The sequence below is a fragment of the Oncorhynchus gorbuscha genome, linkage group LG07, assembly GCF_021184085.1.
Source record: "Oncorhynchus gorbuscha isolate QuinsamMale2020 ecotype Even-year linkage group LG07, OgorEven_v1.0, whole genome shotgun sequence".
Lineage (NCBI taxonomy): Eukaryota > Metazoa > Chordata > Actinopteri > Salmoniformes > Salmonidae > Oncorhynchus > Oncorhynchus gorbuscha.
The window spans coordinates 8,339,527-8,364,526 of record NC_060179.1 but is presented as its reverse complement, the minus strand read 5'-3'; the positions used below and the strand labels follow the sequence as shown (position 1 = coordinate 8,364,526).

Genomic DNA, 25,000 nt, shown 5'->3' with positions numbered 1-25,000 from the left:
ATCCATAATAAACCCCAGGAAGAGTAGCTGCTGCCTTGGCAGGAACTAATGGGTATCCATAATAAACCCCAGGAAGAGTAGCTGCTGCCTTGGCAGGAACTAATGGGGATCCATAATAAACCCCAGGAAGAGTAGCTGCTGCCTTGGCAGGAACTAATGGGGATCCATAATAAACCCCAGGAAGAGTAGCTGCTGCCTTGGCAGGAACTAATGGGGATCCATAATAAACCCCAGGAAGAATAGCTGCTGCCTTGGCAGGAACTAATGGGGATCCATAATAAACCCCAGGAAGAATAGCTGCTGCCTTGGCAGGAACTAATGGGGATCCATAATAAATCCCCAGGAAGAGTAGCTGCTGCCTTGGCAGGAACTAATGGGGATCCATAATAAACCCCAGGAAGAGTAGCTGCTGCCTTGGCAGGAACTAATGGGGATCCATAATAAACCCCAGGAAGAGTAGCTGCTGCCTTGGCAGGAACTAATGGGTATCCATAATAAACCCCAGGAAGAGTAGCTGCTGCCTTGGCAGGAACTAATGGGGATCCATAATAAACCCCAGGAAGAATAGCTGCTGCCTTGGCAGGAACTAATGGGGATCCATAATAAACCCCAGGAAGAATAGCTGCTGCCTTGGCAGGAACTAATGGGTATCCATAATAAACCCCAGGAAGAGTAGCTGCTGCCTTGGCAGGAACTAATGGGGATCCATAATAAACCCCAGGAAGAGTAGCTGCTGCCTTGGCAGGAACTAATGGGGATCCATAATAAACCCCAGGAAGAATAGCTGCTGCCTTGGCAGGAACTAATGGGGATCCATAATAAACCCCAGGAAGAATAGCTGCTGCCTTGGCAGGAACTAATGGGGATCCATAATAAATCCCCAGGAAGAGTAGCTGCTGCCTTGGCAGGAACTAATGGGGATCCATAATAAACCCCAGGAAGAGTAGCTGCTGCCTTGGCAGGAACTAATGGGGATCCATAATAAACCCCAGGAATAGTAGCTGCTGCCTTGGCAGGAACTAATGGGGATCCATAATAAACCCCAGGAAGAGTAGCTGCTGCCTTGGCAGGAACTAATGGGGATCCATAATAAACCCCAGGAAGAATAGCTGCTGCCTTGGCAGGAACTAATGGGGATCCATAATAAACCCCAGGAAGAATAGCTGCTGCCTTGGCAGGAACTAATGGGGATCCATAATAAACCCCAGGAAGAGTAGCTGCTGCCTTGGCAGGAACTAATGGGGATCCATAATAAACCCCCAGGAAGAGTAGCTGCTGCCTTGGCAGGAACTAATGGGGATCCATAATAAACCCCCAGGAAGAGTAGCTGCTGCCTTGGCAGGAACTAATGGGGATCCATAATAAACCCCCAGGAAGAGTAGCTGCTGCCTTGGCAGGAACTAATGGGGATCCATAATAAACCCCAGGAAGAGTAGCTGCTGCCTTGGCAGGAACTAATGGGGATGTTCATGTTGATATATATGTTGACATTTATGTTGATGTTCATGTATCCCAGCTCAAATTGGGGAGAGTTTCTGTATTTTCTCCCTGCAATCTCTAATCAATTATTTACCAAACATGGAAAGAATGAAAGAACATTTAAAAAAATGACAATGAGAGATAAGTAACCATGTGAACTGAGGAATGATTGGCAGGAAACATGTCAACATGTGACACGTATCTGCCCCGACACACAGGAGTATACCTACCCCCTTTCAGGGCCTGATAGCAGCATCAGCCAGGACAGAGACGCAGGGCCCAATGACGCCTACAGACAGGACACAGACAGAGACGCAGGGCCCAATGATGCCTACAGTCAGGACACAGACAGAGACGCAGGGCCCAATGACACCCACAGTCAGGACACAGACAGAGACGCAGGGCCCAATGATGCCTACAGTCAGGACACAGACAGAGACGCAGGGCCCAATGATGCCTACAGTCAGGACACAGACAGAGACGCAGGGCCCAATGATGCCCACAGACAGGACACAGACAGAGACACAGGGCCCAATGATGCCTACAGTCAGGACACAGACAGAGACGCAGGGCCCAATGATGCCTACAGTCAGGACACAGACAGAGACACAGGGCCCAATGATGCCCACAGACAGGACACAGACAGAGACACAGGGCCCAATGATGCCCACAGACAGGACACAGACAGAGACGCAGGGCAGGGCCCAATGACGCCCACAGACAGGACACAGACAGAGACACAGGGCCCAATGATGCCTACAGTCAGGACACAGACAGAGACGCAGGGCCCAATGATGCCTACAGTCAGGACACAGACAGAGACGCAGGGCCCAATGACGTCTACAGTCAGGACACAGACAGAGACGCAGGGCCCAATGATGCCTACAGTCAGGACACAGACAGAGACGCAGGGCAGGGCCCAATGATGCCTACAGTCAGGACACAGACAGAGACGCAGGGCAGGGCCCAATGATGCCCACAGACAGGACACAGACAGAGACGCAGGGCAGGGCCCAATGACGCCCACAGACAGGACACAGACAGAGACGCAGGGCCCAATGATGCCCACAGACAGGACACAGACAGAGACGCAGGGCAGGGCCCAATGACGCCCACAGACAGGACACAGACAGAGACGCAGGGCCCAATGATGCCTACAGACAGGACACAGACAGATGCCGGGCAGGGCCCAATGATGCCCACAGTCAGGACACAGACAGATGCCGGGCAGGGCCCAATGACGCCCACAGTCAGGACACAGACAGATGCCGGGCAGGGCCCATCGATGCTCACAGCTAGGACTGTGGCTGTCATGACATTTTGTCAGACAGTTATTGCCATGAATAAGCCTGCCGGTCTCACCGTAATTGACTGTTAATTAAATCCCACACATTTAGTATCTCCAGGCCTCCGCACATACTAACTGATACATACAAGCTGCTGTTGCACACTTTTGGAACATCTACATTTAAATAAAGTCTTAATAAATCAAAGTAATAAACATCATCACAATAAATACATGATTTATTATAGGCAGATCTGAAGAAACATGTGGAAAATGTATTTCAGAAGAACAGAATATGAGTTTGGCCTACTGTATGTTTTCTAGCTATGTGCCATGCCATGGGCTGCAGCCTTGTTCACTTAGCAGTCAAACTAGGCTGATGAGTCCAGTGCCATTATTTATATTTAGGGATGGTGAGTAACAGATTACAATCAGTGGCGGTTGGGGATGTTTAACCTCTTCAACCTATGGGGGCGCTAATTTCATTATTGGATAAAAAAAACGTGCCCATTTTGAACACAATATTTTGTCACAAAAAGATGCTCGACTACGCATATAATTGACAGCTTTGGAAAGAAAACACTCTGACGTTTCCAAAACTGCAAAGATATTATCTTTGAGTGCCCCAGAACTGATGCTACAGGCGAAACCAAGATGAAACTTCAAACAGGAAATGAGCTGGATTTTTGAGGCTCTGTTTGCCAATGTCTCCTTATATGGCTGTGAATGCGGCAGGAATGGGCCTGCCCTTTCTATCGTTTCTCCAGGGTGTCTGCAGCATTGTGACGTATTTGTAGGCATATCATTGGAAGATTGGCCATAAGAGACTACATTTACCAGGTGTCCGCCCGGTGTCCTTTAGTCAAATTGCTGCCTAATCTACAAGCTGCACGCAGTCATCCAGTGATTTGAGAGGAGAGAGGAGACTTCCACGAGTGATATATCATGAAGAGATATGTGAAAAACACCTTGAGGATTGATTCTAAACAACGTTTACCATGTTTCAGATGATATTATGGAGATAATTTGGAAAAAAGTTTGGCGTTATGATGACTGAAATTTCATTTTTTTTGGTAGCCAAACATGACGCGGAAAACGGAGCGATTTCTCCTGCACAAATAATCTTTCAGGAAAAACTGAACATTTGCTATCTAACTGAGAGTCTCCTCATTGAAAACATCCAAAGTTCTTCAAAGGTAAATTATTTTATTTGAATGCTTTTCTGGTTTTTGTGAAAATGTTGCCTGCTGAATGCTAACGCTAAATGCTACGCTAGCCTGCAATAGCTATCAATACTGTTACACAAATGCTTGTTTTGCTATGGTTGAGAAGCATATTTTTGAAAATCTGAGATGACAGTGTTGTTAACAAAAGGCTAAGCTTGAGAGCTAGCATATTGATTTCATTTCATTTGCGATTTTCATGAATAGTTAACGTTGCGTTATGCTAATGAGCTTGCGGATAGATTTACACAATCTTGGATACAGGTTTTTTTCGTAGCTAAACGTGACGCAGAAAACGGAGCGATTTGTCCTAAACAAATAATCTTTCAGGAAAAACTGAACATTTGCTATCTGAGAGTCTCCTCATTGAAAACATCCAAAGTTCTTCAAAGGTAAATGATTTTATTTGAATGCTTTGCTGGTTTTTGTGAAAATGTTGCCTGCTGAATGCTAACGCGGATCTAATATATAGGCACATGAATAGGCTCTAATATATAGGCATATGAATAGGCTCTAATATATAGGCATATGAATAGGCTCTAATATATAGGCATATGAATAGGCTCTAATATATAGGCACATGAATAGGCTCTAATATGCCTTGGGGTACACAGACAGACAGATGACAGGCGGCACCCCAACAACACCCACAGCCAGTACACAGACAGACGCCAGGCGGCGCCCCAACAACTCCCACAGCCAGTACACAGCCAGACAGTTGCCAGGTGGCGCCCCAACGACACCCACAGCCAGTACACAGACAGACAGACGCCAGGCGGCGCCCCAACGACACCCACAGCCAGTACACAGACAGACAGACGCCAGGCGGCGCCCCAACGACGCCCACAGCCAGTACACAGACAGACAGACGCCAGGCGGCGCCCCAACGACGCCAACAATAAGTGATTGACTAGAGAGCTGGAGATGTGGATGGCAGCTATGCTATTGAAATCTAGTACGTAAGCAGATCTGGATTTTGAAAAGCAACGTCTATGGGAGATAATAATGGTGACTGGGGTACTGTGGTGTGTTGTTATTAGTAAAATGGTGGAAGCTCTTCTAGTCCGTAGTTGTGTGGGGAGAGAGAGAGAGAGAGAGAGAGAGAGAGAGAGAGAGAGAGAGAGAGAGAGAGAGAGAGAGAGAGAGAGATAATGAGAGATAATGAGAGATAATGAGAGATAATGAGAGATAATGAGAGATACTGAGAGAGATAATGAGAGAGAGATAGTGAGAGAAAGACAATGAGAGAGAGAGAGAGAGAGAGAGAGAGAGAGAGAGAGAGAGAGAGAGAGAGAGAGAGAGAGAGAGAGAGAGAGAGAGAGAGAGAGAGAGATAGGATAGAAGGATGGAGGATATACTGTGGGTAAAAACAGCATGTTGATGAGAGAGGTCGAAGAAGAATGTCAAGCTAACAGGCGGGCTAAAAACAGACAAATAAAGGGGCAGAACGGCATCTCTGAACACACAACTCGCCGGGCCTTGTCACAGATTGGCTAATGCAGCAGACGACCACACCGGGTTCCACCCCTGTCAGCTAAACCAAAGAAGAAGAGTCTCCAGTGGGCACATGATCACCAACAGGAGTGGTTGAGGAGTGGACAAACATCACCTGGAAAATGACAGCCAGTTCAGTTTACATGAGTGGCCTGCGCAGTCCCCAGACCTCCACCCAATAGAACATCTTTGGGATTAGACGGAACGGTCTAATGTACCACCGTCTGCATGAATGTACCACCGTCTGCAGCAACTGCATGGTGCATCAGCAGATGTTAAATTCTTGTCTTGTTAAATTCCCCAAATAATTCAGGCTGATCTGGAGGCAAGGGGGGAGTCTGACCAGGTACCAGATGGGTGTACCTTATAAACTGTCCGGTGAGTGTATGACAACCACTCAGACAGAATGTATTGTTAGAGAAGAGGTGTTGGAGCTGTTTGCTACTTGTTGAGGCCTCATAATAAACCCCTTCTTTGAAGACAGGACAGACAGGAAGTAACAAGGCTGAGCAACCATCTGTCAGACTCCATCACAGAGAGTGATGCTGCTTGTCTATTGGTTCCATCATAGGCTTATTGTACGACTTTTCCTCTGCTAGCCAGGGCTATCGGGCAAATCGACAAGACAGAGATATTAAAGAGGGTCAGAAGCTGTTTACATCTCATTCACCTCACACTCTGCATGTGCTCATTGGAGGGACGAGGGCGACGACGTGGAGGGACGAGGGCGATGACGTGGAGGGACGAGGGTGATGACGTGGAGGGACGAGGGCGATGACGTGGAGGGACGAGGGCGATGACGTGGAGGGACGAGGGCGATGACGTGGAGGGACGAGGGCGATGACGTGGAGGGACGAGGGCAATGACGTGGAGGGACGAGGGCGATGACGTGGAGGGACGAGGGCGATGACGTGGAGGGACGAGGGCGATGACGTGGAGGGACGAGGGCGATGACGTGGAGGGACGAGGGCGATGACGTGGAGGGACGAGGGCGATGACGTGGAGGGACGAGGGCGATGACGTGGAGGGACGAGGGCGATGACGTGGAGGGATGAGGGCGATGACGTGGAGGGATGAGGGTGGTGTGGAGGGACGAGGGTGGTGTGGAGGGAGGAGGGCGACATGGAGGGAGGAGGGTGATGACGTGGAGGGACGAGGGCGATGACGTGGAGGGACGAGGGCGACGACGTGGAGGGAGGAGGGTGATGACGTGGAGGGACGAGGGTGGTGTGGAGGGAGGAGGGTGATGACGTGGAGGGACGAGGGCGACGACGTGGAGGGACGAGGGCGACGACGTGGAGGGAGGAGGGCGACATGGAGGGAGGAGGGCGACATGGAGGGAGGAGGGTGATGACGTGGAGGGACGAGGGTGATGACGTGGAGGGACGAGGGCGATGACGTGGAGGGACGAGGGCGACGTGGAGGGAGGAGGGCGACGTGGAGGGAGGAGGGTGACGTGGAGGGAGGAGGGTGACGTGGAAGGAGGAGGGTGACGTGGAGGGAGGAGGGCGACGTGGGCCACGTGGAGGGAGGACGGTGACATGGAGGGAGAAGGGCGACGTGGAGGGAGGAGGGCGACGTGGAGGGATGAGGGCGACGTGGAGGGAGGAGGGTGACGTGGAGGGAGGAAGGTGATGACGTGGAGGGAGGAGTGCGACGTGGAGGGAGGACAACGTATCCAATTGACCACCAGAGACATTCTTCAAAGGACTCGGTTGGGCAACACGGCCTTCCATCTACCACCAACCTACCGAGGCACAGCTCAGAGTAAATATTTATTGCATTTTCCTTTTCCAAATGGGTGGTAATTTAGAATGCATAAGATACTGTATTTACAATAGCACAGCTTTTTCCCTTTGTTCCTCAGTCTTCCTGCTCCTTCACTAAACACAGCCCCTATTATTTTGTGTAACAAGCTGTCATATCTGTTCCGCCCGCTAAGGATGTTTTCCTTCATGACGTAATTTGTAATCAAGTTATGATTAATTGTGTGTATGTGTAATTCTGTGTGATTAGTAAGGTATTTAGTAAATAATTAAACCCAATTTTGTATTGCTAATTCAACTTCGTTAGCCAGGAAGATAAAATAATTTACAATTTTCAGATGAGACTGAAGGTGACGATTAATATTGACTGCTATTGATGTAAAATATTACTAGGTCTTTAAGAGTTTATTCGGAAGATAACAGCTCTATAAATATTATTTTGTGGTGCCCGACTCTCTCGTTAATTACATTTACATGATTAGCTCAATCAGGTGATATTAATTAGGGAGAAATTATTTGATAGAATAGCATGTCATATCAATTAATCTAGCATAGCCAAATACACAACAAGGTGGAGGGAGGAGGACGAGGTGGAAGGAAGAGGAGGAAGAGGTGGAGTGAGGAGGAAGAGGTGGAGGGAGGAGGAGGAAGAGGTGGAAGGAGGAGGAAGAGGTGGAGGGAGGAGGATGAGGTGGAGGGAGGAGGAGGACGAGGTGGACGGAGGATGAGGAAGAGATGGAGGGAGGAGGATGAGGTGGTTGGAGGAGGAAGACGAGGTAGAGGGAGGAGGAGGAAGAGGTGGAGGGAGGAGGAAGAGGTGGAAGGAGGAGGACGAGGTGGAAGGAGGAGGACGAGGTGGAGGGAGGAGGATGAGGTGGAGGGAGGAGGTGGAAGAGGTGGAGGGAGGAGGATGACGTGGTTGGAGGAGAAAGACGAAGTGGAGGGAGGAGGATGACGTGGTTGGAGGGGGATGACGTGGTTGGAGGAGAAAGAAGAGGTGGATGTGGCAGCTGAGATTTGTGGCTCACAGGCCTGACAAACTGACTGGTTGAGTGAGAGAGAGAAAGAAAGAGGTAGAGAGAGTTGAATTGAATTGAACTGACGAGGGCAGTGTGCACATATCCTGTCTTCTCTTGAGAGCCAGGTCTGCCTACGGCAGCCTTTCTCATAGCCTTGCAATTGATAAAGGCCGCCGTAGGCAGACCTGGCTCTCAAGAGAAGACATGCTATGTGCACACTGCCCACAAAATGAGATGGAAACTCAGAGAGAGAGAGAGGTAAAGATGAGAGAGAGATATTGTAAAGAGGGTGCAAAGAGAGAGACAGAGAGAGAGGAAAGGTTGAGCACTATCAATCAAAGTGTATGATATTAATCTAGGCAGCAGAAGGCCGACCCCAGAGAGAGGTAGGAAGCAAATAAAATCAAATGCACTCACTACTGTAAGTCGCTCTGGGTAAGAGTGTCTGCTAAATCAAATGCACTCACTACTGTAAGTCGCTCTGGGTAAGAGTGTCTGCTAAATCAAATGCACTCACTACTGTAAGTCGCTCTGGGTAAGAGTGTCTGCTAAATCAAATGCACTCACTACTGTAAGTCGCTCTGGATAAGAGTGTCTGCTAAATCAAATGAGTGTAAAAAAATATACATATATAAATGTATATATAAGATATAGATATATAAATATAGATATATAATATAGATATATAAAATATAGATATATAAATATAGATATATAATATAGATATATAAATGTATATATAAAATATAGATATATAAATATAGATATATAATATAGATATATAAAATATAGATATATAAATGTATATATAAAATATAGATATATAAATGTATATATAAGATATAGATATATAAATATAGATATATAATATAGATATATAAATGTATATAATATAGATATATAAATGTATATATAAAATATAGATATATAAATATAGATATATAAATGTATATATAAAATATAGATATATAAATATAGATAGATAATATAGATATATAAAATATAGATATATAAATGTATATAATATAGATATATAAATGTATGTATAAAATATAGATATATAAATGTATATATACAATATAGATATATAAAATATAGATATATAAATGTATATATAAAATATAGATATATAAATGTATATATATATAATATAGATACATAAATATATATATATATATATAATATAGATATATAAATGTATATATAAAATATATATATATATATAATATAGATATATAAATATATATAATATAGATATATAAATGTATATATGTATAATATAGATATATAAATATATATATAAAATATAGATACATAAATATATGTATATATATAAAGTAGATATATAAATGTATATATAAAATATGTATATATATATAATGTAGATATATAAATGTATATATATATAATATGGATATATAATATGTATATGTATATATGTATATATATAATATAGATATATACATGTATATATATAATATGGATATATAAATGTATAAAATATAGATATATAAATGTATATATATAATATAGATATATAAATGTATATATAAAATATAGATAAATAAATATATATATATATAATATAGATATATAAATGTATATATAAAATATATATATATACATATATATATAATATAGATATATAAATGTATAAAATATATAAATGTTTCACCCCTATTTCTACACCAATTCACACCTCTTTTCCCCTAAAAATCTTTTAAATATACTCTTTGAAGTGAGCAGGAGCATTTTGCTGTCGAGCCATGCATGCGTGTGTGTGTGTGTGTGTGTGTGTGTGTGTGTGTGTGTGTGTGTGTGTGTGTGTGTGTGTGTGTGTGTGTGTGTGTGTGTGTGTGTGTGTGTGTGTGTGTGTGTGTGTGTGTGTGTGTGTGTGTGTGTGTGTGTGTGTGTGTGTGTGTGTGTGTGTGTGTGTGTGTGTGTGTGTGTGTGTGTGTGCGTGTGTGTGTGTGTGTCCCTCCCTTCCTTTCCTCTCCCAGTCCATCCCTGTCCCTCCTTCCTCCTCTCCCATCCCTCTCTCTCTTCCCTCTCACAGTCCCTCCCTTCCTCTCCTCTCACCATCCCTCTCTTCCTCTCTTCTCACCATCCCTCTCTTCCTCTCCTCTCACCATCCCTCTCTTCCTCTCCTCTCACCATCACTCTCTTCCTCTCCTCTCACAGTCCCTTTCCTCCTTTCCTCTCACCATCCCTCTCTTCCTCTCCTCTCACCATCCCTCTCTTCCTCTCCTCTCACAGTCCCTTTCCTCCTTTCCTCTCACCATCCCTCTCTTCCTCTCCTCTCACAGTCCCTCCCTTCCTCTCCTCTCACTATTCCTCTCTTCCTCTCTTCTCACCATCCCTCTCGTCCTCTCCTCTCACCATCCCTCTCTTCCTCTCCTCTCACCATCCCTCTCTTCCTCTCCTCTCACAGTCCCTCCCTTCCTCTCCTCTCACCATCCCTCTCTTCCTCTCTTCTCACCATCCCTCTCTTCCTCTCCTCTCACCATCCCTCTCGTCCTCTCCTCTCACCATCCCTCTCTTCCTCTCCTCTCACCATCCCTCTCTTCCTTTCCTCTCACAGTCCCTCCCTTCCTCTCCTCTCACCATCCCTCTCTTCCTCTCTTCTCACCATCCCTCTCCTCCTCTCCTCTCATCATCCCTCTCTTCCTCTCCTCTCACCATCCCTCTCTTCCTCTCCTCTCACCATCCCTCTCTTCCTCTCCTCTCACCATCCCTCTCGTCCTCTCCTCTCACCATCCCTCTCTTCCTCTCCTCTCACCATCCCTCTCTTCCTCTCCTCTCACAGTCCCTCCCTTCCTCTCCTCTCACCATCCCTCTCTTCCTCTCTTCTCACCATCCCTCTCTTCCTCTCCTCTCACCATCCCTCTCTTCCTCTCCTCTCGTCCCTCTCTTCCTCTCCTCTCACCATCCCTCTCTTCCTCTCCTCTCACAGTCCCCTTCCTCCTTTCCTCTCACTATCCCTCTCTTCCTCTCCTCTCACCATCCCTCTCTTCCTCTCCTCTCACCATCCCTCTCTTCCTCTCCTCTCACAGTCCCCTTCCTCCTTTCCTCTCACCATCCCTCTCTTCCTCTCCTCTCACCATCCCTCTCTTCCTCTCCTCTCACAGTCCCTTTCCTCCTTTCCTCTCACCATCCCTCTCTTCCTCTCCTCTCACCATCCCTCTCTTCCTCTCCTCTCACAGTCCCCTTCCTCCTTTCCTCTCACAGTCCCTTTAATTTATCTTCCTCCCATGAAGAGGGATTGCGTTACAGCAACAGCTTGCACAGCCTCTAGGTTATGTGTACATTTGTACATATAACATTGTTTCCTACACCAAGCTGACATATGGAAGTAGTGTTTGTGGATAAGGACATGACGGGATGATAAATGAGGTGACAGAACCAATTGAGTGTGTGATTACGCATCATCCCCAGGCCTTACCCACAACCCTCCTTGATGAGTCACCTCAGACACAGACAGGATATGCATTGCCCACTAATTGTCAGCACTAAATAGAGGACATCTATGATATAACAAGATACACCAATACACCGCCAATACACCACACTAGGGCACACACACACACACACACACACACACACACACACACACACACACACACACACACACACACACACACACACACACACACACACACACACACACACACACACACACACACACACACACACACACACACACACACACACACACACACACACACACACACACACACACACACCAACTTAGTCCATTTTTTGGTAAACATAACCCATCATCCATAAATCAAATCACCGCCATGATTATAGTGTAACCCATGTAAGTGTACCCCCAGATGGACTATTGATTGCTGTATGAGGTAATGGGTCACTGATAACACATTCTGTAGGCTAGTTATGTTCAGAATACAACGACTAATAAAAACTGCTGATGCTAAAAAGCTGAAACGCAGACTGCAGCACAAGGTGAAGGTGTAGAGAGAGAGAGACTGAGGAGAAAGAGAAAAAGAGAGAGACAGAGAAACTGAGGAGAGAGAGAGAGAGAGGGGGGGAGAGAGAGAGAAACTGAGGAGAGAGAGACAGAGAGACAGAGAAACTGAGGAGAGAGAGAGAGAGAGAGAGAGAGAGAGAGAGAGAGAGAGAGAGAGAGAGAGAGAGAGAGAGAGAGAGAGAGAGAGAGAGAGAGAGAGAAACTAAGGAGAGAGAGAGACAGCAGAAACTGAGGAGTGAGAGTGAGAGAGAGACAGAGAAACTGAGGAGAGAGAGAGAGAGAGAGAGAGAGAGAGAGAGAGAGAGAAACTGAGGAGAGAGAGAGAGAGAGAGAGAGAGAGAGAGAGAGAGAGAGAGAGAGAGGGAGACAGACAAACTAAGGAGAGAGAGAGAGACAGAGAAACTGAGGAGTGAGAGAGAGAGAGACAGAGAAACTGAGGAGAGAGAGAGACAGAGAAACAGACAGAGAAACTGTCCACCATGGGCAGCCCTAGGAGCAACTCAAGCAGAGGAGGAGAGGAGGGAAAAAAACGGATTGACTTCTAAAATCCTGGCTGGACTGCTTCCTCTGGAGAGGTGGAATAGCTGGGCTGCTTCCTCTGGAGAGGTGGAATAGCTGGGCTGCTTCCTCTGGAGAGGTGGAGTAGCTGGGCTGCTTCCTCTGGAGAGGTGGAATAGCTGGGCTGCTTCCTCTGGAGAGGTAGAATAGCTGGGCTGCTTCCTCTGGAGAGGTGGAATAGCTGGGCTGCTTCCTCTGGAGAAGTAGAATAGCTGGGCTGCTTCCTCTGGAAAGGTAGAATAGCTGGGCTGCCTCCTCTTGGGAGATAAAATAGAGCTAACTGAACTGCTCATCCACGGGTCCAACAGCTGTATTCAAACTACAGGCCTATTACTATAATAGTGGTATGGAAATAACAAAGTAATAACAGTATAATAAAATACGTTTATATGTTTTCATGTTTCTATGTTCATTTGTCATGAAATAGTCCTCCAGCTAAATGGATTGGGCTAATTAGGATATACACTAGATTAAAAGTTTGGGGTCACTTAGAAATGTCTTTGTTTTTCAAAGAAAAGCCATTTTTTTGTCCATTAAAATAACATAAAATTGATCAGAAATACAGTGTGGACATTGTTAATGTTGTAAATGACCATTGTAGCTGGAAACGGCTCATTTTTAACGGAAAATCTACAGAGGCCCATTATCGGCGACCATCACTCCTGTGTTATAATGGCACGTTGTGTTAGCTAATCCAAGTTCATAATTTTAAAAGGCTAATTGATCATTAGAAAAACCTTTTGCAATTATGTTAGCACATCTGAAAACTGTTGTTCTGATTAAAGAAGCAAAACACCAGTCCCGAAGACACCGATCCCGAAGACACCGATCCCGAAGACACCGATCCCGAAGACACCGATCCCGAAGACACCGATCCCGAAGACACCGATCCCGAAGACACCGATCCCGAAGACACCGATCCCGACACCGATCCCGAAGACACCGATCCCGAAGACACCGATCCCGAAGACACCGATCCCGAAGACACCGATCCCGAAGACACCGATCCCGAAGACACCGATCCCGAAGACACCGATCCCGAAGACACCGATCCCGAAGACACCGATCCCGACGACACCGATCCCGAAGACACCGATCCCGAAGACACCGATCCCGAAGACACCGATCCCGAAGACACCGATCCCGAAGACACCGATCCCGAAGACACCGATCCCGAAGACACCGATCCCGAAGACACCGATCCCGAAGACACCGATCCCGACGACATCCCGATCCCGAAGACACCGATCCCGAAGACACCGATCCCGAAGACACCGATCCCGATCCCGAAGACACCGATCCCGAAGACACCGATCCCGAAGACACCGATCCCGAAGACACCGATCCCGAAGACACGATCGAAGACACCGATCCCGAAGACACCGATCCCGAAGACACCGATCCCGAAGACACCGATCCCGAAGACACCGATCCCGAAGACACCGATCCCGAAGACACCGATCCCGAAGACACCGATCCCGAAGACACCGATCCCGAAGACACCGATCCCGAAGACACCGATCCCGAAGACACCGATCCCGAAGACACCGATCCCGAAGACACCGATCCCGAAGACACCGATCCCGAAGAAGAGGTAAATAAAAATACATGAAATATAATTAAATAGCCATTTGCTTATTCGGCTTAATCTACCAACCAATCATCTCCCACAACACCTTTCTGCCGTGTGATTCGCAAAAAATTAATTATGACAAATGGTTTACTCAGTAGGTCACTCCCATAGAATTGTATGGTCACTAAGGACAACTTTGAATCCTTGATGTGCCAAGCTTATTTGCGCTGTGCGTAATAGCCTTGGGACGAGGTACTGCAAGCCCTGCTATAACATATACGGTTTATAGGTCGACGAGGTCTGTCCTTTCGTCCCTTAGAGGCAAATGGCTCAGCAATGTGCTGTTTCAGAGATAGAGGAGTTCAGTGTGCAACAGACAGGACAGGGTTAGGAAAACATTTGGCTTACTCACACCCAGTCAGTCAGTCAGACACTCAGTCAGTCACTCAGTCAGTCAGACACTCAGTCAGTCAGTCAGACACTCAGTCAGTCAGTCAGACACTCAGTCAGTCAGTCAGTCAGTCGGTCAGACACTCAGTCAGTCAGTCAGACACTCAGTCAGTCAGACACTCACTCACTCACTCACTCACTCACTCACTCACTCACTCACTCACTCACTCACTCACTCACTCAGTCAGTCAGTCAGTCAGTCAGTCAGTCAGTCAGTCAGTCAGTCAGTCAGACACTCAGTCAGTCAGTCGACCATGCGCACACACACAGCCTCTTTAATGCATTCAATGATACTGGGACAGACAGAAAAAGTTATCATACATTTCTCCCATTGAACTGACTACCTGTCTACCACAGCATAATAGTGAAGAATCTACTACTGTAGGTCTTTACCTTCCTTCCCACACTGCCTTGCAGCAGATGTCTGGGTAGGAAATTGAATTGCAACTCCCAAGGGCTGGATGTTAAATTGGTGAAACAAACTTGTATTTATTTTTTTCATCCAACTTTTTTTTTAGATGTTGGTTAGAGAAAAGTTGCAAAATAGCTGGTTAAAGTTGTGTTCGTTGGGTGCTTCCAAATTCCCCATTTCACTGACAGCGGGGAAACTCGAATTGTGGAATTAGATGCTTGACATCCATTTCTCCGAAAACAATGTTGTTTAAGGGAGCCTGCTTCGTCTATCCTGTCCAGTAAGCACTAGCCACGCACACACTCAGAAGTGAATTCTAGAAACTAAAAGGATTCATAGGCTGTCCCCATAGAAGAACCCTTTTAAAGAACAGTTGTTGGTTCCAAGTAGAACCCTTTTAGTTCCAAGTAGAACCGTTTCCACTTGAGGGTTCTACATTGAGCCTAAAATGGTTCAACCTGGAACTGTTCCTTCTGATGGTGGTGTGTGTTCATGTATAATTCAGAGGAGGGATCGAGGGCCATTAGTGTGTTAGATGAGAGAGAGAGAGAGAGAGAGAGAGAGAGAGAGAGAGAGAGAGAGAGAGAGAGAGAGAGAGAGAGAGAGAGAGAGAGAGAGAGAGAGAGAGAGAGAGAGAGAGAGAGATGTTATGCTCTCTGTCTTCCTTTGCTCTCCCTCCCTCCCTCCCTCCCTCCCTCCCTCCCTCCCTCTCTCTCTCTCTCTCTCTTTCTTCTCTCTGGCATGATAGCCTTGACTTCGAACTGGAGGTTGGATGGTATATTTTTCATCCCTCAATGGCAGAATTGAAAACCAGGCATGAATAACGAATGCTGTTTCCACAAAACAACTTTTAGTATGCATTGACTAGGCATCTACTGTTAGTATGCATTGACTAGGCATCTACTGTTAGTATGCATTGACTAGGCATCTACTATTAGTATGGATTGACTAGGCGTCTACTGTTAGTATGGATTGACTAGGCGTCTACTGTTAGTATGGATTGACTAGGCGTCTACTGTTAGTATGGATTGACTAGGCGTCTACTGTTAGTATGGATTGACTAGGCGTCTACTGTTAGTATGCATTGACTAGGCATCTACTGTTAGTATGCATTGACTAGGCGTCTAGTTTGACCAACTTTGTCCTCTTTGTCCTCTCGGGCTCATCCTCTCGTTCGCTTTCTTCCCCTGACCTACTTTGGGCAGCTTGTAATATTGCTACGGCTCTATTCCTTTGTCCCTCAGTGTGCTGGAGAAGACTGGGATCTTTCAAGTCTCTCCTGTCTTATCCTAGCGGCTAGAGAAGACTGGGATCTTTCAAGTCTCTCCTGTCTTATCCTAGCGGCTGGAGAAGACTGGGATCTTTCAAGTCTCTCCTGTCTTATCCTAGCGGCTGGAGAAGACTTGGATCTTTCAAGTCTCTCCTGTTTTATCCTAGCGGCTGGAGAAGACTGGGATCTTTCAAGTCTCTCCTGTCTTATCCTAGCGGCTGGAGAAGACTGGGATCTTTCAAGTCTCTCCTGTTTTATCCTAGCGGCTGGAGAAGACTGGGATCTTTCAAGTCTCTCCTGTCTTATCCTAGCGGCTGGAGAAGTCCAATGACGCTGGATGGATCCCACCTCCCTGGCCCTGCCCAATTGCTCCCAATACGTCCTGTGGAATTGTATTCTGGGGGGTTAAGGAGCTTATTTGTCTTGGAAAGGGCTAAGCAGTGATTCGCCAGAGGGCAGTGTAAAACCTTTCTGTGCAGAGTATCTCATTAAAGCTGAACTCTGTGTTTGTTACCCCTTGGAACACAGAGGGGGGGGACATTTCCTCACAGCCCCACATCACTCACTCCTTCCCCAAATCATCCAGCCGCCTGGTATAAACCACTACTCCAGTCTGATAACTCACAATCACCAGTCCCACAAGGATGTATCCTTCTCGTCAACATTTAGAACGATAGGAGAGTACAAACATTTCTTACAATATCATTCTTCATTTTATAGAAGGCAGCAGAACTTATCTTTGTTCCCCAACTATTGTCCATTGTTAATTTCCCTTTGATTATTTTGTTCAGTACCGTCCCTGGTCCTCCCGCAAAACAAAATTATATTTCTGTGTAAGGCATTCAATGTCACACTCCCTTACAGCACACGGCTAGGCTATATGTCCCACTAATCCACTCTAGAGGGAGTAACAGTGCATCCTGCTGTCTGTTCCTGAATTCACCATCAACTGCTTTTGGATATTTTGCCTTTCCCGGTAATAGACCAATGAGAATCACTATAGGAGCCATCATTCACACGCTTTGAAGGTATAAGCGACGAGGCACCCACTCCAATATCCAAAACCAAGCCTTGAGGCTTCAGTTCCTCTGCTCTGCATACTGCTCTGTGATCCATCATGCATGAAGAGTAAAACAAGAACAATTAACAATTCATTTCACCTTCCCCTTTAACCATATTCAGGGAAGTTAAATTAGAAATCACAGCGGAAAACAGTTACACTTAAGTCAATGCCTCGGCAACTCTTTGACTCTTTTAACTGCATCAAGACAAACAAGAGGAAACATTGTCTATCTCTCTAACTGCTAGCTAACAGGGTAATATCATGTTGTGTTTATGTTGTTGTATCTCTGTAACTGCTAGCTAACAGGGTAATATCATGTTGTGTTTATGTTGTTGTATCTCTGTAACTGCTAGCTAACAGGGTAATATCATGTTGTGTTTATGTTGTTGTATCTCTGTAACTGCTAGCTAACAGGGTAATATCATGTTGTGTTTATGTTGTTGTATCTCTGTAACTGCTAGCTAACAGGGTAATATCATGTTGTGTTTATGTTGTTGTATCTCTGTAACTGCTAGCTAACAGGGTAATATCATGTTGTGTTTATGTTGTTGTATCTCTGTAACTGCTAGCTAACAGGGTAATGTCATGTTGTGTTTATGTTGTTGTATCTCTGTAACTGCTAGCTAACAGGGTAATATCATGTTGTGTTTATGTTGTTGTATCTCTGTAACTGCTAGCTAACAGGGTAATATCATGTTGTGTTTATGTTGTTGTATGTCTCTCCGGAGACATTAAACACTAATTAGAACAAATGTGGTGACCCGGTGTGTTTCCGATGCTTCTACCTCTTATCTACCTTCCATCAGCTAATAAACAGCTGAGCCAGTTGCTGCTCGCCAATGTAAAATGGTGTGTTAGCTAGAAAGCTGAGAGAGGATCTTTGCTAATTAAGGAAGCTGATGGCTGTAGAACACTTAAAGATCATTAAAGGTAGACTAGTACTAACTGGAGGATGGGGGATTCATCCCAAATGGCACGTTATTCGTCCTATGGGCCCTCATCAAAAGTAGTGCAGTACAAAGGGAATAGGGCACCATTGGGGACACAGACATGTACGGCACATCTCTTTAGTATTTCAGTTAGTAGAAACAGGGTTCTGTAAGTGTGTTCAGGACTGGGGCAGTTAGTAGAAACAGGGTTCTGTAAATGTGTTCAGTACTGGGGCAGTTAGTAGAAACAGGGTTCTGTAAATGTGTTCAGTACTGGGGCAGTACATGTGTTCAGTACTGGGGCAGTTAGTAGAAACAGGGTTCTGTAAATGTGTTCAGTACTGGGGCAGTTAGTAGAAACAGGGTTCTGTAAATGTGTTCAGTACTGGGGCAGTTAGTAGAAACAGGGTTCTGTAAATGTGTTCAGTACTGGGGCAGTTAGTAGAAACAGGGTTCTGTAAATGTGTTCAGTACTGGTACAGTTAGTAGAAACAGGGTTCTGTAAATGTGTTCAGTACTGGGGCAGTACATGTGTTCAGTACTGGGGCAGTAAATGTGTTCAGTACTGGGGCAGTTAGTAGAAACAGGGTTCTGTAAATGTGTTCAGGACTGGGGCAGTTAGTAGAACAGGGTTCTGCAAATGTGTTCAGGACTGGGGCAGTTAGTAGAAACAGGATTCTGTAAATGTGTTCAGTACTGGGGCAGTAAATGTGTTCAGTACTGGGGCAGTAAATGTGTTCAGTACTGGGGCAGTAAACGTGTTCAGTACTGGGGCAGTAAATGTGTTCAGTACTGGGGCAGTAAATGTGTTCAGTACTGGGGCAGTAAATATGTTCAGTACTGGGGCAGTAAATGTGTTCAGTACTAGGGCAAAAGGTAGAAACATTATTTTCTGAAAAGCAGTTCCACTATCAAGAGTAGTCAAAGGAATTGGTTAGGAAAAGAACCCTTTAGACTGGCATATTCTTGGCCCAGAGCAGAAATAACTAAATGTGATTCTCCCTAAAACAGCTGTAGATATTCTAAAGAGCTGAATTGTAGTGATGCTGATTGATTGCAAGGCCATGTTTTGCCGTGAGTACAATTATTTTTCAATTTCGGTGATTCATATTACAAATCAAATTAATTTCTATCAGCCTAGCGTGTCAGCGCCTACAGTAGCTGACATAAACTATCAGAATTTACATTACATTATCTTTTTGGCATGTGTAACAGTGGTGAGATATTAACTATGTATTATGGACGTGACTATGTATATTTCATTTCAGTCAAACTGAATCCTGAACTATCCTGCTCTATCAATTATTCTGTCCAGAATCACACTGTATTATTTTGGCAATACTCACTAAATAATAAAACAAACTATAGCCACATACCAAAGACACACACAATAACATTATAAAGCACATGTAAACCCAGTCAACCTCTGACTGAAAACAAATTCAAATCTGTGGGAGAAAAAAGGCTCCATACGTTGGAACCTCATTGTGAAAGAACTAAACCAAACACGCCAAATTAACATGTAACACATAGGGCTATCATCTGTTTTGTACCATGTATACTTAGAATAGCAAAGTATTCATCTATTTTGTTGAAAAATACACAACAAAAATTGCCTTCATCAAAGCACATTGTGAGAGCTTACCTACATGGTCTCTGACGGAAACGTGGACCCCATTACAATATACAGAGAGAACATCATGGACCCCATTACAATATACGGAGGGAAGATCATGGACCCCATTACAATATACGGAGGGAAGATCATGGACCCCATAACAATATGTAGAGGGAAGATCATGGACCCCATTACAATATGTAGAGGGAAGATCATGGACCCCATTACAATATACGGAGGGAAGATCATGGACCCCATAACAATATGTAGAGGGAAGATCATGGACCCCATAACAATATGTAGAGGGAAGATCATGGACCCCATTACAATATGCAGAGAGAACATCATGGACCCCATAACAATATGCAGAGGGAAGTTCATGGACCCCATAACAATATGTAGAGAGAAGATCATGGACCCCATAACAATATGTAGAGGGAAAATCATGGACCCCATAACAATATGTAGAGGGAAGATCATGGACCCCATTACAATATGTAGAGGGAAGATCATGGACCCCATTACAATATGTAGAGAGAACATCATGGACCCCATTACAATATGTAGAGGGAAGATCATGGACCCCATTACAATATGTAGAGGGAAGATCATGGACCCCATAACAATATGTAGAGGGAAGATCATGGACCCCATAACAATATGTAGAGGGAAGATCATGGACCCCATAACAATATGTAGAGGGAAAATCATGGACCCCATAACAATATGTAGAGGGAAGATCATGGACCCCATTACAATATGTAGAGGGAAGATCATGGACCCCATTACAATATGTAGAGGGAAGATCATGGACCCCATAACAATATGTAGAGGGAAGATCATGGACCCCATAACAATATGCAGAGAGAACATCATGGACCCCATAACAATATGTAGAGGGAAGATCATGGACCCCATTACAATATGTAGAGGGAACATCATGGACCCCATAACAATATGTAGAGAGAAGATCATGGACCCCATTACAATATGTAGAGGGAAGATCATGGACCCCATAACAATATGTAGAGGGAAGATCATGGACCCCATAACAACGTGCAGAGGGAACATCGCGGAGACCATAACAACGTGCAGAGGGAACATCGCGGAGACCATAACAACGTGCAGAGGGAACATCGTGGAGACCATAACAACGTGCAAAGGGAACATCGTGGAGACCATAACAACGTGCAGAGGGAACATCGTGGAGACCATAACAACGTGCAAAGGGAACATCGTGAACACCATAACAACGTGCAGAGGGAACATCGCGGAAACCATAACAACGTGCAGAGGGAACATCGTGGAGACCATAACAATGTGCAGAGGGAACATCGTGGAGACCATAACAACGTGCAAAGGGAACATCGTGGAGACCATAACAACGTGCAAAGGGAACATCGTGGAGACCATAACAACGTGCAGAGGGAACATCGTGGAGACCATAACAACGTGCAGAGGGAACATCGTGGAGACCATAACAACGTGCAGAGGGAACATCGTGGAGACCATAACAACGTGCAGAGGGAACATCGTGGAGACCATAACAACGTGCAAAGGGAACATCGTGGAGACCATAACAACGTGCAAAGGGAACATCGTGGAGACCATAACAACGTGCAAAGGGAACATCGTGGAGACCATAACAACGTGCAAAGGGAACATCGTGGAGACCATAACAACGTGCAGAGGGAACATCGTGGAGACCATAACAACGTGCAGAGGGAACATCGTGGAGACCATAACAACGTGCAGAGGGAACATCGTGGAGACCATAACAACGTGCAGAGGGAACATCGTGGAGACCATAACAACGTGCAAAGGGAACATCGTGGAGACCATAACAACGTGCAGAGGGAACATCGTGGAGACCATAACAACGTGCAGAGGGAACATCGTGGAGACCATAACAATGTGCAAAGGGAACATCGTGGAGACCATAACAACGTGCAAAGGGAACATCGTGGAGACCATAACAACGTGCAGAGGGAACATCGTGGAGACCATAACAACGTGCAGAGGGAACATCGTGGAGACCATAACAACGTGCAGAGGGAACATCGTGGAGACCATAACAACGTGCAGAGGGAACATCGTGGAGACCATAACAACGTGCAAAGGGAACATCGTGGAGACCATAACAACGTGCAGAGGGAACATCGTGGAGACCATAACAACGTGCAGAGGGAACATCGTGGAGACCATAACAACGTGCAGAGGGAACATCGTGGAGACCATAACAACGTGCAAAGGGAACATCGTGGAGACCATAACAACGTGCAGAGGGAACATCGTGGAGACCATAACAACGTGCAGAGGGAACATCGTGGAGACCATAAAAACGTGCAGAGGGAACATCGTGGAGACCATAATAACGTGCAAAGGGAACATCGTGGAGACCATAACAACGTGCAAAGGGAACATCGTGGAGACCATAACAACGTGCAGAGGGAACATCGTGGAGACCATAACAACGTGCAGAGGGAACATCGTGGAGACCATAACAACGTGCAGAGGGAACATCGTGGAGACCATAACAACATGCAAAGGGAACATCGTGGAGACCATAACAACGTGCAGAGGGAACATCGTGGAGACCATAACAACGTGCAAAGGGAACATCGTGGAGACCATAACAACGTGCAAAGGGAACATCGTGGAGACCATAACAACGTGCAAAGGGAACATCGTGGAGACCATAACAACGTGCAGAGGGAACATCGTGGAGACCATAACAACGTGCAGAGGGAACATCGTGGAGACCATAACAACGTGCAGAGGGAACATCGTGGAGACCATAACAACGTGCAAAGGGAACATCGTGGAGACCATAACAACGTGCAGAGGGAACATCGTGGAGACCATAACAACGTGCAGAGGGAACATCGTGGAGACCATAACAACGTGCAGAGGGAACATCGTGGAGACCATAACAACGTGCAAAGGGAACATCGTGGAGACCATAACAACGTGCAGAGGGAACATCGTGGAGACCATAACAACGTGCAGAGGGAACATCGTATGTGCAGGTGTTCGCTTTTCTACAATGAACATGAAAAAAAACCAGTGATGTAAAGATGCACATAGTCCGAACCTTACCTGCCCTGCACCTTGATATCAGAGATGGCGTAGAAGTATCTGGACAGGTTGTTCTCGTCCACCATGGTGGCCCCGGTGGCCGGTCGGAGGAGCCGGACCCTCAGGTCTGTAATTGTGAAGAAATCCCTCAGGTTCTTGGTAGTGTCTAACTGACCGTAGAGGGATGCCATGTTGTGGAGATGTGGCCCGGCGAACAGTGCGAAACGGTCCTTGATCTCGAAGCGGACGGTTTTAGCGTTCTTCCACACGTAGCCCCTGGAATATTCCTCGGTACAGATGATGTCTAGAAGTGTGTGCTGGGTCAGGTCCTGGACAGTCTTGTGCTCCATTGTGAAGGCGTCAAGACAGTCTGTGGCGTAGAACTGGTAGGGTTGCCAGGTCTTACCGTAGTCCAAAGACTTCTCCAGAACCATCTGTTCCGGGCGTCCGGACTCGAAGGTGACCACGATGTCGTCGGTCAGCTCGATGGTTTTTTTCCAGGACAGTGTGATGTTGACCAGGAGGGCCCTGGGGTATTTCTTCCAGGAACTGGACTGCCAGAAGGTTGTGGGGTTCCGACCTTCGAAATCGAACATGAGCTCCGGAGGGTGGGCCAGGTCCTCGTTTTGGGCGTCGCATTCGTTGTTACACATGTAAGGATTCTCCTACAGGAAGAGAATAGGCAGAGATTTAGGAATCTTAACGGTAAACAATAATGCAGGTACCAAAAGCTTCTTTTTATGAGCCTTGAGTCCTCTATGTTGAAAAAATATACTTGTAAGGATATACTCTCTGCAGCATACAGCACAGATGCCTAGTACGACGATGACACTGATAACTGTGAAATAGTAATTGATGTGCTTGTGGGGTCCAGGGTTCTAGCTGTGGTGCTGAGTGAGTGAGTGACTAGTCCAGTAGAAAACACCTAGAGACAGATTCATTTTTTATGGGGACGTTTCAGAGAAGTCTCCCTCCACCTCCAACTTACACCCTATCTCTTCAGTTAAGTCCACCTCCGACTTACACCCTATCTCTTCAGTTAAGTCCACCTCCGACTTACACCCTATCTCTTCAGTTAAGTCCACCTCTGACTTACACCCTATCTCTTCAGTTAAGTCCACCTCTGACTTACACCCTATCTCTTCAGTTAAGTCCACCTCTGACTTACACCCTATCTCTTCAGTTAAGTCCACCTCTGACTTACACCCTATCTCTTCAGTTAAGTCTCCCTCCACCTCCAACTTACACCCTATCTCTTCAGTTAAGTCCACCTACGACTTACACCCTATCTCTTCAGTTAAGTCCACCTCCGACTTACACCCTATCTCTTCAGTTAAGTCCACCTCCAACTTACACCCTATCCCTTCAGTTAAGTCCACCTCCAACTTACACCCTATATCTTCAGTTAAGTCCACCTCCGACTTACACCGTATCTCTTCAGTTAAGTCCACCTCCGAATTACACCCTATCTCTTCAGTTAAGTCCACCTCTGACTTACACCCTATCTCTTCAGTTAAGTCCACCTCCACCTACGACTTACGTCTTCTCATAGCCACACTGCAAGAACCAACGTCAGACGTCTAGCATTTGTATCTTATATCATATTCACTGTATCGTTTATTAAATACTTATCTCTAGATCTTTGCTCTATTGCTCACACCATTATAAACAGCAGTAAAGTCCTGAGGGGTGGATAGAGAATAGTCAGGAATACCTTGTGCCTAATGTGCTCGTTTAGTAGCAAGTATAAAGTGAAGTTCAGTCTAACAAGGGGAGAATAAACCACTATCTT

The 25,000-nt window shown here is 45.7% G+C and overlaps 1 protein-coding gene across 3 annotated transcripts in view; it reads right to left on the bottom strand.

Moving 5' to 3' along the window:
• Positions 1–25,000, bottom strand: part of LOC124039461 (netrin-G1-like) — a 325,096-nt gene that overhangs the window by 158,742 nt on the left and 141,354 nt on the right. For all 3 annotated transcript variants that reach the window (XM_046355452.1, XM_046355455.1, XM_046355453.1), the window contains exon 3: positions 23,230–23,873. In XM_046355452.1, coding sequence (XP_046211408.1) covers positions 23,230–23,873 — 644 coding nt within the window. The remainder of the gene's footprint in view (positions 1–23,229; positions 23,874–25,000) is intronic.